Genomic DNA, 23,268 nt, shown 5'->3' with positions numbered 1-23,268 from the left:
AACGTGTATTATCTCGCCATAAACGTTACGAGCTGGTTGACTGACAACGTCAAGAAAGGAAAGAATAATTGCTATATACGGTTCCGGTTTGAATAGAATGGAACACATCCCTACGAATATTTATCGAAACGGTTACTCCGTTCTTCAACCATAAAACGATCTATCAATGTGGTGGCTAGAATCATCGGCGATACTACACGTCTATATAAAGCGAATCCTTTGCCGCCTACGGTCACGCAGTAACACGTTTCGGATCTGTTAGCCATTCGTCGGGGATTGCCGTGGTCGATTCCGTCGGAAATGCCCTAGAGTTGCATTTTTTCGATTACGTATCACGTATCACGTATCTGTTGTATAGAACTTGTTAACTTTAATCGGAAATCGGTCGTACGCGTAGTTAGTTGCTTACGTTTGCTAACCGAGAGCGGTAATACGGAGGTTTAGCTCTGCTCGGTTAACGCGACGAACTCAACGAGAATCAGATTTACGATTGGAACAATAACTGTGAGATTGTCGGTTTGTTCGTCAAATCTCGACTGCGACAGTAAGATTCTCAGGTTACATATGAACAGGCTATTCGTACAAGTTTTGCAGAAAGCTTATGCTAAGTATTAGTGATCTTTAGAGAGAGAAGTAGAGAGAAAATTGTTACGTACTTGTACCGAAACGGTATAGAAGCTGAATTTTATTACTTAACTCTACGGTATTTACGATTTTATAAATTTTGAAAAAAAAAAAAAAGAAAAATACCGAGAGAATCGATTTTATCGCGTACGCGAAACGCTATTTCAAGTATTTGAAGAATTTTCGTTTCGTTGGAAATAAATAGGAGGAGAAAAATGTTGATAAGGATATGGTTGGTAGCTCTCGATGAAAATCTTTCGTATTTCTCGCTGCCAGTTAATCGTGCGAAACGATGTTATAAAATTTCAAACGTTCGACGGAGGGAAAGAAGCACTCTAGCACGACGACACCCACATGTTCTTCGTATAAACGGATGCACGACAATATTGTTCCGATGCTTTTATACGTATCATCTTTGATACAGAGACGCTAACGTTCGTTCCAGCGACTCGTAGAGGCATGCAATCACGGAGCGATGCTGGGAAAAAATTCAAAAACTAGTTCCCTTCGAGTCCGTGTATACGTGTATACTACCCGATCAAAATACGTTCGGTGAATTCGCTGCGGCGCTGTGACGCTCATCGATGGGACAGTTTAAAATAGGAATTCCTTGTGCATCCAAGGGAAACCTCGACCATCTTGGTCGACCGGCAACCCCGTTGTCTCTCGTTTTTTTTTCGGTGCTGAAATTGTTATGCCGCGAACATCGACCGATGATCCTATATATTTATTCCGATCATCGTAGCTCGAACTTTTATATGCTATTTTACTTCGCTGTTTCAAAGGCAGCTGAGGGAATGCCGTTTATATCATGTGGCGGAATAACGCGTGAACGTTCGCCAAGGTTTATGGACCATAACGTTTCACATTGACACAAAGGTAGAATCGAAGCGTTTCGAATAAACTACGGAAGAATTTACCAGCTTGTTTTCCTTCTTTCTTTTCGTTTCGTTCGCGCTCGTATACACGCGAGTAACGAAACAGTTTTGGTGTATCTGTCGTAGCGTGTCGTAATAGAATAGCTTCAGTAGCATCTACCGATGTTTTATTACTAGAGACGCAACGCAGAGTTAACGTTATGTAAATAGGTACGGTATTACGTCGATCATGTGTTTGTTAATATTTTTTTTTTTTTGAAGCAAAGTTTCTTGGGGGTGGAAAATTGGTCGTTAATAATCGTCCCGCTCTTAAGTTTCCTCCTTCTCCCTCTCATTTTCTCTGTACTCGAGCTACTTGGCGTTTACTTATTATTTATGACGGCTAATAGCACGAACCTTGTACTCATTACACGCTACTACGGCGAAACCGTATGTAGTTAATTAATAATGATTTTACGAGACGACTACTTTGTCGTAGATACGCTTCTCGAGTCGTATGTTCGCTGTCATTTATTTATTAAGTTTTTGTTCGTTTTCTCTAGAGACAAAAATGTCAGAAAATAGACGAACTTCTACTTTTAAATCTTCTACGTGTTCGGAAAAACGATGATAATTCATTTCGGTAGTCTCTATCGATATGATTATAGATACGACTATAATTATATAAAAATATATGCAGCAATTTTTACCGTTGTTACGATCGATTTCAAGACATTCCTGCGCATATTACCCGAAAGACAACTATTAATCCACCTATCTACACTTAGCTATCTTTACCTATGTAAAATAGCTTGCACGATCGTATTTACATGGATAAGAAGAATTCTTATCGATACGCAGACAGTAAATACGCACGCTAGCGCTCGTGAGAAATGCCCAACGACTGCGTAAAGCGGCGATGCAACGCGGAAAAGAAATCGAGCGCGCCTTTATCGAGATATTTTTAGTGTTTTGTTCGGCCCTTTATAGCACTTTGAGAGCGTCTCTTTATAACGTAATTATCAGTTTTGTGGAGGGAAATGTGGACACGCGAACGAGTATTCGCTGATTGCGCGATCTGTTCGGATCGAACGTTTATCGAAAGTCGCTGCGCGAGTAGCAGCGTGCGTGCAACACGGTTCCTTTGCTCGAGGAAGACGGTACATCGAAAGTCGATCGTCCTTGTCTCGAATTCAAATCGGATAGACGTAGAATTAAATAAGAAAGAATAGATTCGCAACTGTTTATCCATAGGAACAGGAAATTTGGAATAAAATTGAAAGTCGAACAATCCCTTGGATATACATATTTATTCGGCGTGTGGAGCACGATGGAGTATCGCAGTCGATCGTATCTCGGACATCCGAACGATCAGAAACGCTTTGCCGTCGAAAAGGATTTCCTCGCAACCTAGCTGTACTCGTTCCGCATGGTATACTATAATTTATCGCGTTCTCATGGCATGGGAATGGAGTATTCGGGCTGTACGCGTCATAGTTTCCTAGTTATTAATCAAGATACATCGAACGGTTGCTACTTGCCACGTTTTCAAGGTTTCGTAAGTTATTGCGTTCAATTCAAATTCTCGTAGTGGATCGAACGGTGCACAGCCATCGCGCATGCTTTTCAGAAAACTTTTGTGGCTTTGTTTCGAACGCTTTGCTATTTCCGAACTCGTAGACATAAGAAAGGCGAAGCTATTCAACGGTGTAATATTTGTCGTGGAAATAGTAAACGGATGAAAGGAAAAAGGTTGTCAAATACCGTGGCATCGATCCGAAATTACGAAACGATATGTCGAACAAAAATTGTTGAAAAATTCTTACGCTTGATAAATATTGTCAAAGATAGTACATCTGCTAAAAAGATTTTCATCTTTATCTATACGTTCGATGAATTGGACCATTGGCGTTTTTCCTCGACGGTTCTATCGATGGTGATCTCGTCGTCTTCATCGGGCGTAGGATGATTCTACTAGAATCTAATATTGCTTTGTACCAGTACGTCTTTGTCTAAATTGTCTAAATTGCGTAAAACCCCGACAAAGGTGAAAGTTCTTATTCAAGCCTAGGCAGCTCGTATTTGTTGTGTATTTTAGAAGCTATATGTTCACCGTTCAAGTTTCTCAATTTTTAGCGATAAATAATTTCGTCGCGTAAACACTTGGCACTTGGTTGCACGAAATTTCGTATGTCTACGATCGTTATAATAGAGAGAATAATAATTGAAGTATTTAAAGTAGAAGAATGCAATATGTATGTACATCGAAGCGTATCGTCATCGTATTATTTAGTATTATTTATTTATTTTTAAAAATTATTCGTTACTATCAACGATTTCAGGGAATGCAGATATGTAGTTACAAATAAAATATTTGTCAAAAACGAATTAATCTTTCTTATTGATCTAGCTAGTTGTACCGTTATACGATTCATAGAACATCTATATGAAAGCGAAAGATTTCAAATGTATGTGTATCGTGTTTGTAGGAAGTACTAAACATTTCTATAGACGCAATTTCCGTGGGATGCATAAAAGAAATATTAAGATTATAGGTATCCCCATACGACTGGCAGTAAAGTACACTTTTATGCCCATTAAGGGGAAACCCGACGAGCAAACGGTGCTTCGGGCTTCCTGCCGGAGATAAGTGAGATACAATCCAACCATCCAAATATTTCGACCCTGCACGACTATTAAAAGCAAATCTTCACAGACGTAAAAAGAACAATAGCACCTTTGGTCGTTCTAATAATTCCACTGGAATTCCGTCGAGACGCCACCTCGAATGTCAATGTTTATGAATAAAAAAGAAAGGTATGTTGATGTTTTCAGGTACAAGAGAAAGGAGTTTTCTGGTTTTTACGATCGAATGTAGTGGAACAGAAGCAAGACGTTAGTTACTATAAAAGATTAATATGTCAAGGTTTGGGCTAGGTTTCCGTTAAGAAGAATATCAAATATCCAAAGGCAGCTTTTATGTTGTCATTTCCCTCCGCTCCACCCCCCCTCCGCCTTTTCTAACATACGTTTCCATATCCTTTTTAACTAAAACGAAACTCGTGTGAACGGATGTTGGAGGAACAACGCGAACTCGGTGCAGAAATGGTCGTTGTACCTTCTTCGATGTTCTTGGTTGCCTCGCGAGTATTAAAACCAAGTCTTTACGACTCTCTGCGATCTGTTCATTGGTTCTTTGAGACTTTGGAAGAGAAACCTTTGCATGCATCTTTGAACCGGTATTACGCGTCGCACAAAGAGTATCGTGGGGCCAACGAGAATCCGCAGCCGATACTTTTCTTTATTTTTTTACCTTTGTTCGTCCAAGTATTCTCTTAGACCATTTATTTTTAACTTACCTCGTAAATTTCAGCTTTTTTTATCGCGCGAAATTTTATTCTATTAGACAGCAATTTCTGTTTCGAGTAAAATTCGTTCGAGCCTAATGGATAGACGATTGTCTAATAGAAAAATGTTAGATATCAACGTTAAGAAGGAACTTTTAAAAGAACATGAAACTCGTAGCGACACGAAAAGAATGAAACTTGCGCGACATTGGATTTCGTACCTGTACATTTTTTTGAAGATAGCACTTTTGTAGACGCGGTCGAATCGATACGCGGAAAGACTCGTTCGATCGCAGAATCGATCGGCTACGAATTTGATATGCGTCGTTTCGTTGTATAAACTACCGCTCGGATTCGCAACGAACGATAAATTAACAAGACATTCCCTTAGTTGATAGCCGCGTCCAGTGGAAACCAGTGCGATGTCGCGCTTAAGTGAATTGTACTCGCATGTACGTTTCGTTATACTTATTTACGAGCAAGCAGATATGCGAAGTTGGCATAAATAACGTGGGTATAGGTGCACCCATTTCGCCGAGTCTCGGTACATAAATCGTGATTGGTGCCGTGGCGAGATATCCGAGGTTACTCGCGAGCGAGAGGGATCGAAATCGATTTTGTTAGCGGCGAACGAAGAAAAGATGACCTCGTGTCCGTCGTGTCGCGATCGAATCGCGTGCGCAGACGTTTTTATTCCGTCGGAAGTTGGAAACTTGTACCTGTTGTAGGAAAATTTCGTCGTTAGAATCGCTCATGCAACGCGATCAGACCACTTCGAAATATCGAGATTATCGAGCGATGATTCATAATGGCAGAGATGTTACGACGAGCGGAATCGCTGGTCGATCCGGTGTTGATTTATCGAGCGCAATGTGCACGAGTCGGCAAACGTCGTGGGAGAAAAAACGGGTTAAGTTACGATCGAACGTGGTTGGCGCGGGAATCCGCGGCCGCGTCTCTTCCGCGTGGTTAGACGCGCGCCCGAACCAGCGGTCCTTGGCCGCTTCGCATCGCGTCGCGGAAACGATACTCGAGCGAGATACGAAGATCGCGATCAACTTTGTTCGAGTGGCGCATGTTCGTTCGGTCGCGTGCTCTGCCTTTGCAACCGCAAATTTCTTTTGTATTGATCGCAACGAATCGAGCGATAAAGCCTCGTTTCGATCACTCGTCGGATTATTAGTTTCATAGTAGTATAATATATAAATAGTAAATTGGTATATGTAAGACTAAGTAAGTATGTGAGTATTTCAAGCATCGACACTCTTTGGACGCGTCGGTTTAAATCGATAGGACAAGGATAGCATCGACGAGTCGAGTTACGCAAACAACGAACAAAGTAGCAAAGAAAAAAGGAGAAAAGCGATTGTATTATACAAACGGTAGCGGAAACTGAAACCAGTCTGACAGAGTTTCAATGCAAATCGTAGGCGGATTGGATGTTGCACGACGTATACGACAGGTGTGTTTCATCGTGAACGATGCACGAGAATCGAGAAGCGTGGTCGTGCACCAGAGAACGAATGCAGTTCACGAGAGCCTACGCGTTGTTAGGATCTAGTCGAACGATTCGTAAGAGAAAACAGCCCGGTTCCATACGGTGCTAAAATCCTATCTCTAAAAGAACATCTCGTCTTGAAAGATGTGTCATAAACTTGTCGACGTTTCTCGGGTATTTATGTGATCGCGACGAGACGCGACGCGACGTATCGTTCGTCCCGATTCGTGCGATTCGTTCAGCTTAGCCTGAAAGTCGATCCGCTTTTTCCGTCGACTTTGCCTTTTCGTCGATACTTGCGTTCTGTTGCTGTGTAACATAAGTTGGAAGTTTTATTATCGGAACCGCAAACAGCGAATTCTATATAACAAGACGTATAACGGTTAAGAGAATTGGATAAAACGGTTTAGGAGATAAAAACAAAGAGTACGCTTGCGATTTCCGATTCAAGCAGAACGATAATAAAACGCGTATAAGCGAAACCAATGAGTTTGTCGGTCGACATCGGATATCGGTCCCGATCCTCGTATTTTCTTCGCGATTCGGTCTTGTCTTAGCGATAGTAAATTCCCATTGATCGGAGATATCTGCTGCCTTGCGTATAGCGACAGACAAGTTGTCTTCCCTGCGTTTCAATCGATAGTCTGTATGGAAGCGAAAGTCGGTGGTCTATGTGGATCTCGTGTATCTACAAGAGGTACCGAAAGCCGGTATGAAATCCCGATAGATATCTCCGAATCGATCTTGACATGTACTATACTTGACTATATATATATATATGTACTCACAGAAAAATGTTGGCCAAGATTCGATGAAAACAACGCCGTGTTTAAGGTGTTGTTGTAGGTGATTTCGTAATAGCTACGAAAGATTCGGCTGACACTAAGATTACGAAGGTTTACGAGCGATTAACCTTTTGAAATTACAATGACATCGAGATGATGTCGCGACGCATCGTATTAAAAATTTGTTGCAAAACAGGACGCGTAGAACCAGGTATTTTGCTCTCGTTCGTACACGCGAATGCAACGCGTACGCGATAAACGAATCAAAAATAGTCGTGCTCAAAACGAGAAAAAAGATGAACTAACTATGTACATGTTTGTAAAGGTAATCCATCTTAAGAATACGTATCAGCGCTCGCGACTATCAAAGTCGAGCAAATTTAGAATAGGGCTTACATAGAAAAGAAGCACAACTGTCGCATTTATTATTTATTCTGAAGCAAACATTGTGACTATATTCGTGGAATAATATAAAATATTAATTTGATATTTCGTAGGAACTGTTGACAAATCAACTACAAGTTTTTCGGTAAATATTCACTTTTCGTCGAATAATTTGAAAACGTTCGATAGTTTAATCTTTCGTCTTATAACTTATAACGTATCGAGCCACTTTTGTGATAAATAAATATAAAATATCGCTTTTAAAGTACGCTTTCATTTTAATAGTTTACCCGTTTGCCGATATGCATAAGTAAAAAGTACAGGTTGTACAAAAGTTAGCAAAGGTATAACGGAAAAAATGGGCAAGCAGGCAGAGGTTTAACTTGGTTAAGCGAGAACATTGCGCTTGTAGATTATATTGGCGTAAAGATACATGGGCTGACATGGACTATATTCGCTGGCTTTCACCCCTTATCTTTTTCATCGTGATTGCCCTTGCCCCCCTCCCCCCCTCCAACCGTTATGCACTCCTTTCCTGTTGCGGTGTATCACCACGGTCGAAAGTCTATATGCAGTCACCTGCATCCTACATCGTCGCTCCTCCGCGTAATGGTCGTTGTATTCGTTGATTTTCGCAATACCAGATTTTTCGTTCGTTCAGTTGGTTCTACGATTCGGATAAAACGCGATAGTCTGGCGTTTGACGTGTTTAAGTCGCTAGGAGTGATAAGGTAAACGAGGGGAAGAATACGACTCCGATGTCGCTATTGACGAACTCGTTTTCACACGTTATACTTTTACTTTCATCTTGCTGCGTATTTAAATGCGCATATAGTACGCGTACTTATGTGGTAATTGAAGAATATCGCGCGATTATACTCGCTCGACGAGTTTCTACTTGGAATTCTGCTGTAATTGCCAGCGTTATTGCGTTCATAATTTATCGATGAAGAGCGGTGTTACTCACCGTTGCGTATGACGATTATACGACTATATGCTAGTAAAAATATTTTGTAACGACAATCGTAGACGAATGAAAGTCTGAATGAATACGTATTCATTGTGTTCGTTAATAATTCGTTGCCGCATGTCGAGCAACGATAAGATGTAAATCCGTGCGATGAAATTTAAGAATGATAATCGCGTGCCCGTTGTATGTTTTTAACGGATGACGGAGCATGGAAGCGTACGCGAGTTACCTAACTTAACTAAGCGATACGTTTCTTTTCAAAGACAAGCACATTTACTTAAAATAATTCTCAACCCGAGGACGTTGAAATTAACGCGAACAACGTACTACTTACGCGGGTTCGCTCGAAGCATCGATCCTTTTGCGTTCTATTCGCGAGACCTTCGTCAATCGCTTGAGAGAAGCAGAATACAGCGATGAAATGGAAAACTTGCTATCGCGTCGTAATTTCCGTTGAATAACGGTTGACGTGAAATCAGGAGACTAACGTAACCTACGAGGATTCTGTAGATTCAATTACTATCATCGAAGGCTCGATTTCATCGACGAACATTTCCGCAGGAAATGCCTATTTAACGTCGGCTTAAAGAATTTCCTGGTGGCTTGCCTTACCTCCTTCTTGTTGTTTCAACGAGAAATCCGTTCTCGTTGAAAGCCAACCCTTTTATCCGTAGTCTTAACTATATTAGGGTTTGCTATTCGCGATTCGAATCAAAGATTACTTTCGAGTTACTACTCGGATAACTTTAGAATAGAAAACATACGAATCGCGTATTATCGTCGTTGTACGATCGTCGCACGATAAAAATTTAATCAAAGTTACCGTTTCTTTTTTCGATTACGATCAGAAATTAATGTAATAAAACAATGGCGTAACACGATACCGTAAATGAGCAAACGCGTATAATCTCTGAATGGTACTTGCGCCAAGACTCGTGTCGAGAGAACGAAAGGAAATTAGAGCCGTCCGTTTCCTTGCATTGTCGCAGCGAACAGGATCACAACGGGAACAATAAAAATTAACGGTCACGAATTAGCCGCGAATCCAGGTGACTGGCGTCTACGCGAGTACGGTTATTACGCGATATCTTAGTAGGTACGTTCGAGTTAGCTAGACGCAATCGGGGACGAGCTATTGTTCCCAAGAATAAGAGCGATTCCCCGGAGAACAGGATTTTCAGTCTCACGCTATCGTGAGCTACGAGATTGTTTCGCGGTAGAAAAGCAGGTATGAAAGGGACGAAAAGAAAATGCGATGCGGCGCGAGCGCGTTCAATCGCGTTCGATCGCGTTGACATGCTAGGGATTGGACGATTTACGTCTAGTCTAATTTCAGGTAACGAATACCGGTTAATTAGTAGCACGACACCCGCAAATCGAGTCGCTTCCGCATTCCATCCTTACGTCGCTCCTTTCTCGTTTTCCATACGCATCGCATCTTTTCTCGCCGTTGCCTCGCTGTCACGCCGTGGCACAGATTTATTCTTACGCATTCTAATTCTTCTCCTTCGATAACCTCTTCTTTTGGCTATTCGTATAAAAATATACGCGCAGTGTAAAATACGTGTCTGAATAACCTGTACTACGAATAACGCGCAGCCGCTTGCAATTCGTTGACACCGTATAAACCAAGGGGAAACAGCTGGCAATACGGTAGTGGACTAATCAGAAATATACCTACATTACGTTGGTATACGTTATCGCGATCGACTGTGCAACGCAACTGCACGCCGAATGCTCTGATGCACCGCCAGAAACCCCCTACCTGTTCGCTTCAGATCAGACTCGTATTCAGATTCGGTTGTCGGTGTCATAAACTAATCGAGTAACGGTAAGTTCAGATGGCTGTTTATCGCGTTATTACTGCCGCCTGCTCCACGCTGTGCCGAGCAATTTGAGCAGTCATTGCCGAGATGCTCTCCGTTCCTCGTCATTCGACGAATTCGTCGATCGGATATTAGTAAAATGAACCACGATGATGAAGCGCGATTAATCGCCATTTACTTGGCAGTTCCTTCCACTTGGTCGCGTCTACGTACGAGTATATATTATTCACCAAGGTTTAAATAAAACCTGGGGATCGGCAAGGCGGTAATTAATAAATCGTAGGCGGTGGCCACGATGTTATCCGTATCGCGATCGCGGCTGCCACGATTGCTCGGTTGGCGAGGCCACTGGCGCATCATAATAAGCGATAAATAATCACCGGTTGACTTCCACTCTTCTTTCCCTACGCTATGCCAGGCCACCGTTTCTCTTCCCTGGTAATGTATCCCGTATCGACAGTTTCCCGGGAGAATCGTCAGGATCGACGATGTCCGCAGGCTGTGAAATTTAGATAAAATCTAACGGATCGATGTACCATTTACTTTACGTTAAATAGATAATGTCGATGGAGATATATCGTTTACTATCGGCTCCAAATTTTTAATTGGTGTACGTAATTTGACAAGGAACGATATATTTTGTTTTCGAACGATTACTTAAAAACACATTATTTGTATATCGTATGTCTCCATCGGTATTTCTTCTATATCTTTTTCTAAATATATGTATATGTTATATGTAGTATCTACGGTAGCGGACAAAAGTTTAAGACGACGATTTGTAAACCGGATTACAAACATCTTATACGCATATTGTTCTTCTATTCGGTTTGTCTCTTTGAAATAACAAAGCTGTATGTTTGACCTCCGTAATCTCAGACCGCCAGTCGTTAAATGCAAACAATGTAGCAGTTGCAACAGTTAGTTACCGCTTAGCGCTTGTAAACGGTGGACGTTAGTTTAAGACGATCTGTGTAAAACGCGAGTATGAGTACAGTTTTCGAACATTTTGATTCTGGAATGTCAAAATCATTGTTTAGCGTACCTTTTATTGCTTAAAATTCATTTAGGTAGGAACAGGCTATGGGTAAATCAAAGAATTTACTTGAAAACGAAAGGGCACAAATCGTAAGTCTACGAATATAGCGAATAGGTCAGAAACGGCTTGTAAGCAAGCTTGGTATAAATTTTTAAAGGCAGGCATGTATTGACCGACGAAATATTATACAGATTTCGTTCCTTTTTCATAACTTAGCTACTGAGCAAAATATCAAAATGAAATTTTTTCCTAAGTGTACAAACAAATGTCCAATTAGTTACTACCAAAAGCAGAACACTGTATTTATATTTTTTATGGAACGTAAATCGATTATTCATTTTTTCCATTTCGTCTTGATCTTTCGTCCGCTACTGTACCTGGTAGAAAGTTGGACATACGTAAGAATTGGAGTACTCGGTTCTGTGGAAATGATTCAAACGAAGGGGGACAAGACGGACGTGAGAGAAGGCACAAAATTATTCAAAATGATAAGTAGAGGCTAGTTCGTTGATTCAGAACTACCGTACCCCGTATTCTAACTACGGCATACGTATACGTCCATCGTTTCTAGCGGCAAATGTATTCGTAACGGAAGAGCGAGGGAAAGAAAGGGGCAGGGTTAATCGTTCGCGAGGATTCTTCGAGCACGTAGTTCGCATCGAGGAGCAGGTGCGTTCTCGTCCGTTCGGTGTAACAGACGACTCGGATATGCATATTACACACAACGCGTCCGGCGATACGTTACGCAGACCGATAGTCACAGCAACATCGTTGTTTCGGTCCGTATACGCGTTATGTCGTTTTCTGCAGTCACGTTCGGTAATCGCAACCTTGTAAAACTGCCAGCCACGTTGCACTAGCTTTCCTCGATATCGACCAACGTGTTATCACGAGGAATCGTTCAACGCTGCGTTTTGTCCAAAATTTATTCAACGAAACGTGCTACCACAAATTCTCCCGAGTAGAAGCAGACCTATGGAAATAAATTTTTCGCAAAGATGTGATAATTTGTTGGAAGTTATTTTCTTATCATGGATAAGAGTGCCATCGAAATGCAAAGATAAGCAAGGATAAGAAGGGCAAGATTCGAAGACGATTTTTATATAGGAGATGGCAATGGAAGATGATTAAATGCAAGCAACGGATGAAACGAAAGAACGAAGAAATTGCCGTTTCGTTCCTCGAGAGAAAGTATAAAAATGGATCGTAATGGAATTACGTATACGGTTGTCTCGCGTCAAATTTCTGTTTCGCGTCGAGCTTACGTTGACTCCGTCTAACGTCTGACATTTCAGATCGACTCTCACCTTTTCTACCCCGTTCGTCTTTATACGTTTCTCGCTCCTGTCTTCTCTGGTATCTATTTCTATTCCTCTATTAGCGTCACACAGTCGGACTGTTCGTCGAATCAAGTTGTTTAATCGTACACCGTCCAAAAACTCGTAAATTTTACCTACGTATTTACCATTTCGTTGGGCATATCGATATTTTGTCATTGCGTCGAGTTAGTATCGAGCGATAAATCAAGCGGGTATGTATCGAAAGATGGATTAGAACGTGCGAGATCTTATTAAAAGTTGTTCCCTGACATTTTACCACGGTTTACTTCCGACATAGATAGCACTGGTTCGAGAAACGGTCATACTTTCGCGATTAATAAGGCAGATAGTAGAAAGTGAAGTAATTCTGCTGTTGTTGAAAAGTGTTGTGAATGGAAGTCGCTGTATCGCGTAATCGTGTAATCCCGACTTTCGTGACTTTTACTAGGAAAAAGCTACAGATTTGGTGGGAGAATCATTGTGCCGAAACGTTTCGGTAAGTTTAAACGCTATACGTTTATCCATCGTTGTTACACTCTATCGTGAAATTATCGGATTTAAACATCGTTGAAAAAAAAAAAAAAAAAAAGGAGAACGCGTACATTAGTTAAGGCGGTAGCGTAGAATAGAGTTTCGTCGTGTCAACGTTCGTGATCAATTGGAAAATGTATAATTTCGCCGGAAGGAAAGATTATGTTAGGAAAACAATCGAGAAAGGTAAATAAACGCATGTTATTCGTTGATGGCAAACGAATCGTTTGGTCGATATTTCTATGATTCTCCTTTATATCCTGTTTATCGAGTGGAGACGAGCTTAGCGATATCGCTCGTACATATTTATATCGATGTAAATATGTATACGCTGTTATTTGCGCTGTGATCGGTACAAGGTAAATTTAAGATATTCATAGAAGGATACAATAGAAATATTCTAAAAATAATCATCGACCAGTATTACCTAGCCGCGAATATTTCACGCAAATAGACTTTTATCGGGAACAAAATTCGTATTGAATTTTCTCAGTATTTGATAAATAATAGAGAGGCGGATGGGGCTATGTTTTCACGTTAGGCGTTCAGAACTCGGTAATAACTCGTCGCCCACGCAGGAAAGTGGCCGCGAAACTCGCTTCGCACACTTATGTACTCTTTAATAGGGAGGATTCGATGAAACCGATAGCGTTAAAGCGGTTGAACGAACGGGAGACACGTTAAAGCCTGAAAATGCGAATGTGGGATGGTCACGTATGAGAAGTTGATTAGAATTCTTTCGGCGAATTGAAATCTCGTATCCGTGTATAATCGTCGAGATAGCGGTGACCCGCGTACAAGCAAATAAATAATTCCATACGGTTTGGATAATGAATTTTATTCTCATTAGCGGTGTAGCAGAATTCTATTTCGAACGTAACACGTGCCTAAATACCGTATTACGAGCTCGTTACTATAGTGGTACGGAGTACGGATTCGTATTATTTTAATTATTCTCAGGTAATCGAAGAACGTTCGAGATAATCGAAGCGTAACGTTTCATAGTTAAACCGACCGAACGCGCATTGGACCGTGTTAAATTTTGTTTACAAGGCCACACGATAAGTTCGATAAAAATGTATTGCTAATAGAGCAAATAATAAATTTGAAAACTCGCAATGCGTTCGGTAAGCGCGATCGATAAGTGAATAGAATATGGAAATACCGCGGTCTGGGCTTGGATCCAACAAAAAAAAGTCGCTATTCCTTCGAAATATAACTATTCCTTTTAATTTTCTATCACGCTTCGCGAAATACTCGTATCCTGTTAGTTTGCTGTCTATTCTCACGATGTTAATAACACGGTGGCGGTAATGTTTATGTGCTACTGAATCGTAGCCTGTCTCGTTCATCGATCCTTTCTGGCATCCTCAACGATTTTAACGGTGTAATTCTTGAAAATTATGGCGCATACTTGGACTTTGCATTGCAAGAGGGGCGACTGGATGTACGCCAAGTGGAAAATATGGAAAGTATCTAGTTAACTAGGTATTTTTCTTTGCGAGAAACTCGCGTAAACAAAGGTAGGAATTATCGAAGCAGCTTTACTCATGCCTCTACTTATCTTGCTCGTTCAATGGACTTTCTACCGCTCGCGTTGCGTCAATCTTAAAATCGTAGGCAGCCGAAAGTATTTTAGTAAGGCAGCCTCGTTCGATCGCGATCCACACACGCTTCCAAAAGGATATTTTCTATCCTGATACCAGATATTCGTGTCTCGTCGTTACGTGACAACTTGATAGAGCTGTGACGGTATTTAAATCGTGGCATGGCTCTGTTGAATCGCATGCATCCAAGTACATGAAAGATTAGAAAAAGACAGAAGATGGAAAAGAAACGAGAGAGAGGGAGAGAGAGAGAGAGAGATGGGCGGCAGGGATAAACTGGCCACAAAATGTTGGCCATTATCGATAGTCCGGCGAGGAGGAGGCGTTGCAGCGTGTAGACACGTTTGATGAGAACGCGCACGCGTCCAGGTGACGGGAACACCTCGGGTCCGAATGTATGCGGGCGAAGATCACACGGTACCGATAACATTGTTTCCCTTCGTCCAGCACGTTTATAAGCGCCGCAAACATCCTTATTACATACCGTGCATCAATATCGCATTAGCATAGACCCCACGTAGGCTAAGCGTTAGTTCTCTGTTTGATCCTGTTCCTTATGAAATTCTGCCTGGAAACGTGACCGAGGGGGGATATGAGACAGGATGCGAGTTTCGCGCTATATCTTGTTAAGTATTCTTTTCCTCTCACGCGTCCTATACCTGTTACACGCGTAAATTTGTTTACGTAAGGGCTTCGAACGAAGCTACGTAATATTTCTTAAACCGTCGCGTCGTTATGCGACCCAAAGAGAAACAATTCGTAGATCGCAATTGCAGAAGGGATCGACCGTTCGTTTCTCTTTCTTTCCATCCCTTGTTCTATCTATTCCGTCTCTCCTTTACATAATAACGTTTTAATTACACGTTTTACGATACAGTTTCTACGACCTCCTGCCACGAAGATTTGAATTATTGCTCTTTCGTGTACCTTGTGTTGTTTCTGCGTTTCACTCTTTCCGAAGAGCTACGAGTAAGTCTCAGCTACGTATGCTGCTATTTTTTTTCGCTGTTTTCCTTCCGAAGCCAATCGGGAGGGAGCGGATGATAAAATACGCGTTATTAACAGTTTCGAAACGATTCAAGTTGACTGTTTGCGAGCCATTTCGCGCTTGGTATTCGATAAACTGTTTCTCGTAGGATTTCAGCAGCTCGAGGCTTAAATCGTCTCGAGTGACGAACATTAGGCTTTTGTTCGTAAAACGATACCATTGCATAAACGATATTGCGTCAACTTTGTATCCGTGTCAGAGGTATTTCGGCGATATTATCGTTACTTTAACGTATAATTAAGTATCTTTCATTTAACCAGAAATTATAAATCAAGGAATTTGGGGTACAAATAATGCACCGTATCGAGCAATTTACAACACGTTAATCCAAGTATCGTTCGACGCCAGAAATTTATCGAGATCCCATTATTTCTTTTTCAGGCAAGGACAACGACTGCGTGGTTTTGCTGCTTACTCTGCGTGTTTTTATGCCTTCGTAACGTCACTTCGAAAGCTGGTAAATAATGTTCAATCGTTACTCTTTTTCCCAATACTCAAATATTTATCGGACGACGTTTTTATTTTTAACCTTGAGTAAAATCTTTTCATATGTCTTTATATATATACGTACTTTTCATTTTGCCGTTTGTATCAATTTTTATTCGATAGTTGAGGATTGAGATTCGATCGTTGATTAGTTTCAGTCAATTTTTACTTTTTCATTTATATTTCGCCGTTTATAGAATCGTATAAAATATTTATTATATGGATTTGGTTTTTAAGTACTTGTATTTCACAGTGGAAATATTTTTGAACGCATGTTTTCGACTTGGGTGAAGTAATGATTTTTAATAAAACACTTTGTCGGTTTACTCGACGAAAATACTTTCTCTTTACGACGGTATTTAAGTTTATATATAGCTTAATGCTGCGTCGGACACGTTAATATGACTAACAATAAGCCTTAAAAAACTACTTTGATCAGTTTTATATCGGCAATGCTTGTTTTATGAAACAGAATGATTTATTTATTGATAATTTAATTAATATATTCTCTATGATAACTGTAAACAATTATTATATACCGTTTATACGACATTTTCTTTCAGTTCACTCGATATCGGTTTCGCGGACACTCGGTTAACGTATTTTTTAAACTTTGGTCTTTTATATCAAACGTGGAACGTTGCGTTATTTTTGCTTAAAAGATTCACGTAATCGCGTGTTCGCAGTACTTACACGACAAAAGTTATTCCATGTTCAAAGAGAAAGAATGCCGTCGAAGAAAAGCGATTTTATTTTAAAATCTATTCCGCAATGTTGCTCCGAGGAAGTATTTTTCTGAAAGGACCTACTATCTCTATGAAAAAGTTTACCTTTTTTCCCCCCGTAACCGTTTTCTTGCTAATGCAATATTTGTACATTTTGATACGAATATCGACGATAAGTTTCGATTACGTATGTACACCTTATTAACGGAACGTTCGTTCGAACCACGACGGATGGACAGGAAAAAAGAAAAATGTTTCTCGGAGGGAAATGTCGAAGGAGCTGGCAGGATAGCGCGTGTAATCTCTCGTACATAAATCTATCTTAGCTGATTGCCAATTACGTCAAGTGGATGTTTACCCGTGGTTTATCGTTGACTGCATTCGTGGATGCTACGATTGACGCCACGCGCAAGAATATTCCCTCTTACCCGTACATTCTGTTCGATCTAACACGGTGACAGATTGTATAACAAGCTTGTCCTCTCTTCTACCCTATCTAGCATACTGACTTGAACCTTTAACCCTTAATTACTGGTTACCTGTAGGTGTTTCGTGATTCGTTGCGAGGATGCAATATATATAATATATGTATTATATAGGTAAGTTGCCGGAAACAGCGTAAGGATATATGACAGCCATTCGTTTGCAAGCATCGGTTTAATATCTTCTTAATCGTTGTCAACGTACCATCTAATACGGATTTCTCGTTTCAATTCTACGCTACAATTTTTCTTAAAGCGTTCAAAATCTGCGTTTGGTCGATGGAACGAGAACGATGAAATTCCTGCAGCTATTTTATAGTATGCTATATATACTATACTATGTAGTAATGTACTATACTATGGTAACTATTCACTGGCTATCTACGCACGTAGTAGCAGAACGTGTAAGACAACGTTTACAGCTTAGACGGAGCAAAATAATAGATAACGAATAACAGATAAGCGAAAAGATGAGAAGCAGAGGTGCGCAGCTAGAGGTAGAGGTTTCGGACAGGGGAAAACTAGAATTGCCGGATAGGTGATAGAAAGAAAGGGGGGGAGGGAGAGAGGACATCTGGTTTTGTGCCGAGATTGCCGACAACTGTTGCAGCCGGGCGCATAACTCGCTAACTCCAAATGGTCAAGCTGGATATCGTGGGAATCGATGTTGAAAACGTTAACAGGGACGTCATTTGCGCATTCACCGAGCAGCCGACCAATCCGCGAAAATCATATAACGCGCCTACCGAGAGAAGCAGAGAGAAAAAGAGAGAACCTCGGTGTCCCAGTTGCGATTACCGAGGTAGCGATGCAATTACCAGAACTTACATCTATTTAACGCAAACACCATTGATACGAAGTCACGTTCGGTCTGACACGCGAATCATCGGTGCTTTGGGCGCAGCTCCGATTACGATTGCTATTTCGGCAAATAACGTATACGCAAACTCAATGATTTTAACCGTTCTATCGCTAAACCGTATAACATGTGTATCGTTTGTGGCTGAATGTAGTGGAGCAATTTGTATCATATGCCAGGTTTTCGTTAAAACTCGACGCGTGTTCGTTGCGACGATTGCTCGATCGATAGTAAAACGCTAGGTCGCGGATTTGTCACTTTTACGATTACTAAAATCATGATCTAAGAACCACAAAATGTAAAGGCTTGTCGTTGATGCGAAATTAAATACGTTTGTTTGTTTCTCTTAGTACAAAAGAACAGACATCGATCTAGGTATCGCAATATCCTGTATATATTACTCTCTGTTATATAAACATTCGTGCCTTAGTTTGCCATTTAGGAAAAAGCTATGAGATATACCAAATAGAGAACGTGTGAAAACATTTTTAGGTAGAATGCATTGTCGAAGACCCCGTGTGTTGCCAGAAAAGGTCGCGATAATAAGAGTTTTACAACGTTACGATAGGTGTTATTTAAGAATAGAATTAACATTCTAGTAAATGGAAATATCGTATGATCGTCTAAAATATTAAAACGTTTGCTTTTTCGTTCACTACGATAAAAGCGACCGTTAGACTAGAAAAGTTGAACGACGACTAAAGTTTATACATTGTTTGTTCTACTCAAAAAAGTCAACGTTTCGTATAAGAGAATTTTGCGAATAGCAAAAGTTTCTTAGTAAATTTACAATAAATAGTAGCATGGAAAATTCTAGAAATTTATTGGAGGAAATTTATCAATGAAAATCAAAGTTGTGCTCGTATACTCGCTTTTGCACGTGTACCTTTCTTGTTCTAGCTTTCTCTCGCGAATACCGGTCCGGTAGTAAAATATAATAGTAACGTGCCGTCTAAAGCCTCTGGTTTCTAGCGTACCTACAGTTCGTCCATTCCAATGTTCAACGACCCGTCGCGATCGAACCGTCTAGCACGGAAGTTCATGACAGGCTCCGATAAACTTCGCTCAGGTGTTGTTGTTTGCTTTTTAAAAAATACTTTCGATCCGTGAATCGAACCAGTTCCTTTGAATTTTAGTATCGACACCGATCGGTTGTGCGCTTGTTCGAAACCGTCTATATCTTCTATCCATCTAAGCGAAATTATCGCGACGAAGAAATTATTGTATCGTACATTTTATCCGTCTTAAGAGCTCATCTGTACGTCGCGTTGGCCTGTCGCGCCTACTTTGTACCTGAGTGCGCGGTGTATACACAGTGGTTGATCGCGTTCTTCGGCGCTCATAGCTCACGGATCTTGCGGCCAATTTGGTGGCCTCCAGCCTTCGTAAACATCAATGCCTCGGTGTGCACGGCATATAAGATCGGTATGCAGCCTTAATGGCAAAGCCGTACGTACTTGAGGAAATGCGTTCGATAAATCAGTGGAAATTATCGATTGCCAACTGGAATATCTTTTGAACAAAGCTCGCGACGTAGTTGCTAGCGGCACGTCTTTGTAAATTCGTGTTTCTACGTTTCTTAAAATTCTTCTTTTATTTCAGGTTTTCTTTCTTTCTTTATTTCCTCTACCTATGTCGTGTCTACGCTTGATACGCTTGATACGGCGTTTTATTGATTACAATTTTGTTCATGCAGGTTCAACTTGCGATTCGTAAATTGTACGGCATGTTGTTAAAAGAGAGAACGGAGATATGGGTCTGCTCCTTCAGTATGCACTTTCTAATGCAACAACTTTCCACGAAACGGCCAGGTTCCGACGATAGCGTACACGTTTCTTCGGTGAAAAGAATTCCTCGAGGATGTATTACAGCGTTCGCATAGCCGTTGGGTTGCCTTTTATCCGGAAGAACGTTTAACTTTCATGGACTCGAAGCAAAACGACGATCGTTATACGTATTTCAATTTGAGCAGAATCTGTTCACTGGGTAAATATCGTGCATTATTTTGTCCATTATTTTGTCCATTATTTCTTACATTGTATGGAACATTGTATGCATTGTATTGTAGAAAATATATCGTATATGTAGGTATATCATTTAGGACGCTTTAGAGCAGCAAGATACTTACATTTTCAACGCAATACGTACGATTTACGCGCATCTGCGCACACGCCATAATTCAGCTGAAACGGCATAATTTTGGCGTTTGGTATTCTCCTATCGAGCGTAACACCGTTTTCCATGTTCGAGCGATTTCGTTTAACGGTAACGGCAATCTTGGGACTCTCTCTCTCTCTCTCGTGTCACGGAGCGCAAGACAAAAGGATTTCTGCACGTTTCTGTTGGATAGGTGTCCATTAAAAAACGATCCATTTAAAGATTCGGCTCGGATACGAGACTGGCTCGAGGCTCGAAGTAGGTAACGCGTACGGAAGAGAAGGTAAATGTCATCTAGCGTTTTACCGATTGTGAGAGTAGGTTTCATGATAGAGGAGCGGCGCATCTTCGTTCGTCGGGGCTATTAGCGTTCGACGTTAACCTTTCGATGAAAGATCGTAGCCACGAGGCACGTGGTTGGTGGTTGGCGTCCACGACCTCGTCGCGAAGTGTCAGGTAAGAATACTCGTGATGCGTAAGGTTGTATCCTGCGTTTTCTCTGTACACTCGTGCCCGTCTCGATTATCAGCCCGTCTCGATTATCTAATATTTGCTAGTTTCCATACGATGGTGGTCGCAATGATACCTTATACAGAAATGAAATAAAATGCTTTAAGAAGTTGTGTCTCAAGCACATGGCGATGGCTATTTTTATCTATAAACTTGTTACTCTTCTTTCACCGCTTATCGTTAGTTAGATTAAAGATAGATATCCCCAAATCGGTCGAATAAATTCTCAGATTTTTTTTCTTTAATAAAGCTGCCTAAGCCGTAGAAAGATCGGAAACCTTTGCTAAAAGTAAGAGGGTTAACGCTTGCACATGGAAGGCTTGGATGGTATTACCTGCAAATCATTTGGGATTGTAGAAGAGCACCGATCCGAAACATCGATCCGTTCGACGAATAAAACGTGTAATTCGCGCAAGCTGTTCTATGCGTGATACTTTTACAAGTATAGTACACGTATAACTAATTAAATTAACGGTTTCGTGGTTCGGTGTTACAAGGGATTACAAGTATTATATACAAGTGGTAAAAATAACGTGTTATTAATGACATAAATGTTTGATCGCTTGATTTAGCCGATAAATCTGCCAAGACGTAAAATTAATTACCGTTGCCGGTACGAACGATAACAATTACAAAACCAGTTTCAACGTGATGCATTTTGAATTCTTAGAGCCTGTTGCAAAGTAAAATTGCGTGCGAGATTGTTGCGATTCAGATGCCACCGTCCGTGCAACTCGATTAATTCGCCTAAAAATAGAATAATGGTGAGCCAGCAAGACGTTTCAACAGCTGGGACTTGTAAGCTGTGTCGTCCATACGACTACAGCCGTGGTAATCTCGTAATCTTTTTCTCAAAAGCGGCCGTTTTGTGTCGCTGAGTCACGTTTCCGGTCAGACAGATTTCTTGCACCTGCTCCAGCGATTCTTCGAGGGAAGTACTCTTACTAAGTTTTAAAACTGTTAGACCGAAGATATGATTATCGCACATGAACGTACTTTCACCGTAATGGTCAACGGAATTTTCTAGTAAAACACTTATGAAAATGATATTTACAACGAAATTTCCATCTACCATCGACGATGTAAATATTCCAGTTGGTTTTTAATGGGCGTTTCTGTGATACGTGCTTCATTTTTCTTTTAGTATAACCGATAACGAAACGATCTTCCAGCCTTCTCTCCTAAGTTCTCAACCTTTGTAAAATTAAGTTTAAAGGAGATACATAATGTATGGGAATCTGGCGATACAAGTCGGCAGCAACGGAACAAGCAATTCGTATCTTCTAAGTATGTTAGATCGCTAAATGGAAGCGAAACCGTATCGATAGGTAAAGATAACCGATCTAATTCACGTGCGTATTTAGATGCGTGTTTGCGGCAACGTACCATATCTTTGTGACGACATAATATATAAAGGTCGCAGTTATTTAGCCTTACCGTAATTATTTGCGACTGAGTCGAGGGCTCGATATGGACCTCGGCAGAGTGTTTGCGCGAATGTTTGGAAAGTCGATATCCAAGTCGCGTAAGTCGCGTACGAGGTGTCGAAGATATGACTGTCTAGTGTGATAATGTGACCCAAGTTGACAAGCGACCTAACGTTCCATTGTTCCAAAAAATAGAGACTTTGTCTAAAGTTGTAAAGGATCTGGCCATGGAGCGGGAAAGTAGTGTTGCGCTATTATAAAATTATAAAACGCGAGCCTTGCGAGATATAACGAAGATATTAATCCGATAAAAGGCTTTTCTTCGTTTGTTGCAGGCTTGTGCGAGGTGGAGTCAGGACAATCGAATATTATTCTTGACATCGAGGAGAGCAGGGGAGATGGTAAGTTTGCGTTTAATTTAATTTACGTTTAACGCCAGGACGGTGGTGTTACTCGAAACTGGACTGTCAGCGAAATAAAAGTAAATTTCCTCGGCTGATCGTTCTTATTTTCTCTCGCTATTTCTTTATTATTTGCTATTCGTCGTACGTAACGCCAAAACACAAAGAATAGCGAACATTTTCGCTCGAAAGAAATTGGAAAAAGTTCGTTCGAACGATATCCGACATTCGTAATCGAGTAATTAGGCGAAAAGTTGATGCTCTATTAATTTCGCGGGATAAAATGTTAAACTTAGTTAAGAAATTATGCGAAACGAAGGGAAGCGAATCGACGCGATGCAATTAGGGAGCGCTGGATGTCACTAATGAGATATTGCTCGAGTCCT

At 40.8% G+C, this 23,268-nt stretch overlaps 1 protein-coding gene across 3 annotated transcripts in view; it reads left to right on the top strand.

Moving 5' to 3' along the window:
- Nucleotides 1-23,268, top strand: part of Cad99C (cadherin 99C) — a 76,908-nt gene that overhangs the window by 29,804 nt on the left and 23,836 nt on the right. For 2 of the 3 annotated variants that reach the window (XM_076625170.1, XM_076625171.1), the window contains exons 2-3: nt 16,217-16,292; nt 22,796-22,882. In XM_076625170.1, the coding sequence (XP_076481285.1) occupies nt 16,217-16,292; nt 22,796-22,882 (163 nt within the window). The remainder of the gene's footprint in view (nt 1-16,216; nt 16,293-22,795; nt 22,883-23,268) is intronic. The other variant, XM_033341191.2, reaches the window with a different exon arrangement.

This window comes from Bombus vancouverensis, chromosome 15 (assembly GCF_051014615.1).
Source record: "Bombus vancouverensis nearcticus chromosome 15, iyBomVanc1_principal, whole genome shotgun sequence".
NCBI lineage: Eukaryota > Metazoa > Arthropoda > Insecta > Hymenoptera > Apidae > Bombus > Bombus vancouverensis.
This window is presented reverse-complemented; position numbering and strand designations above follow the sequence as displayed.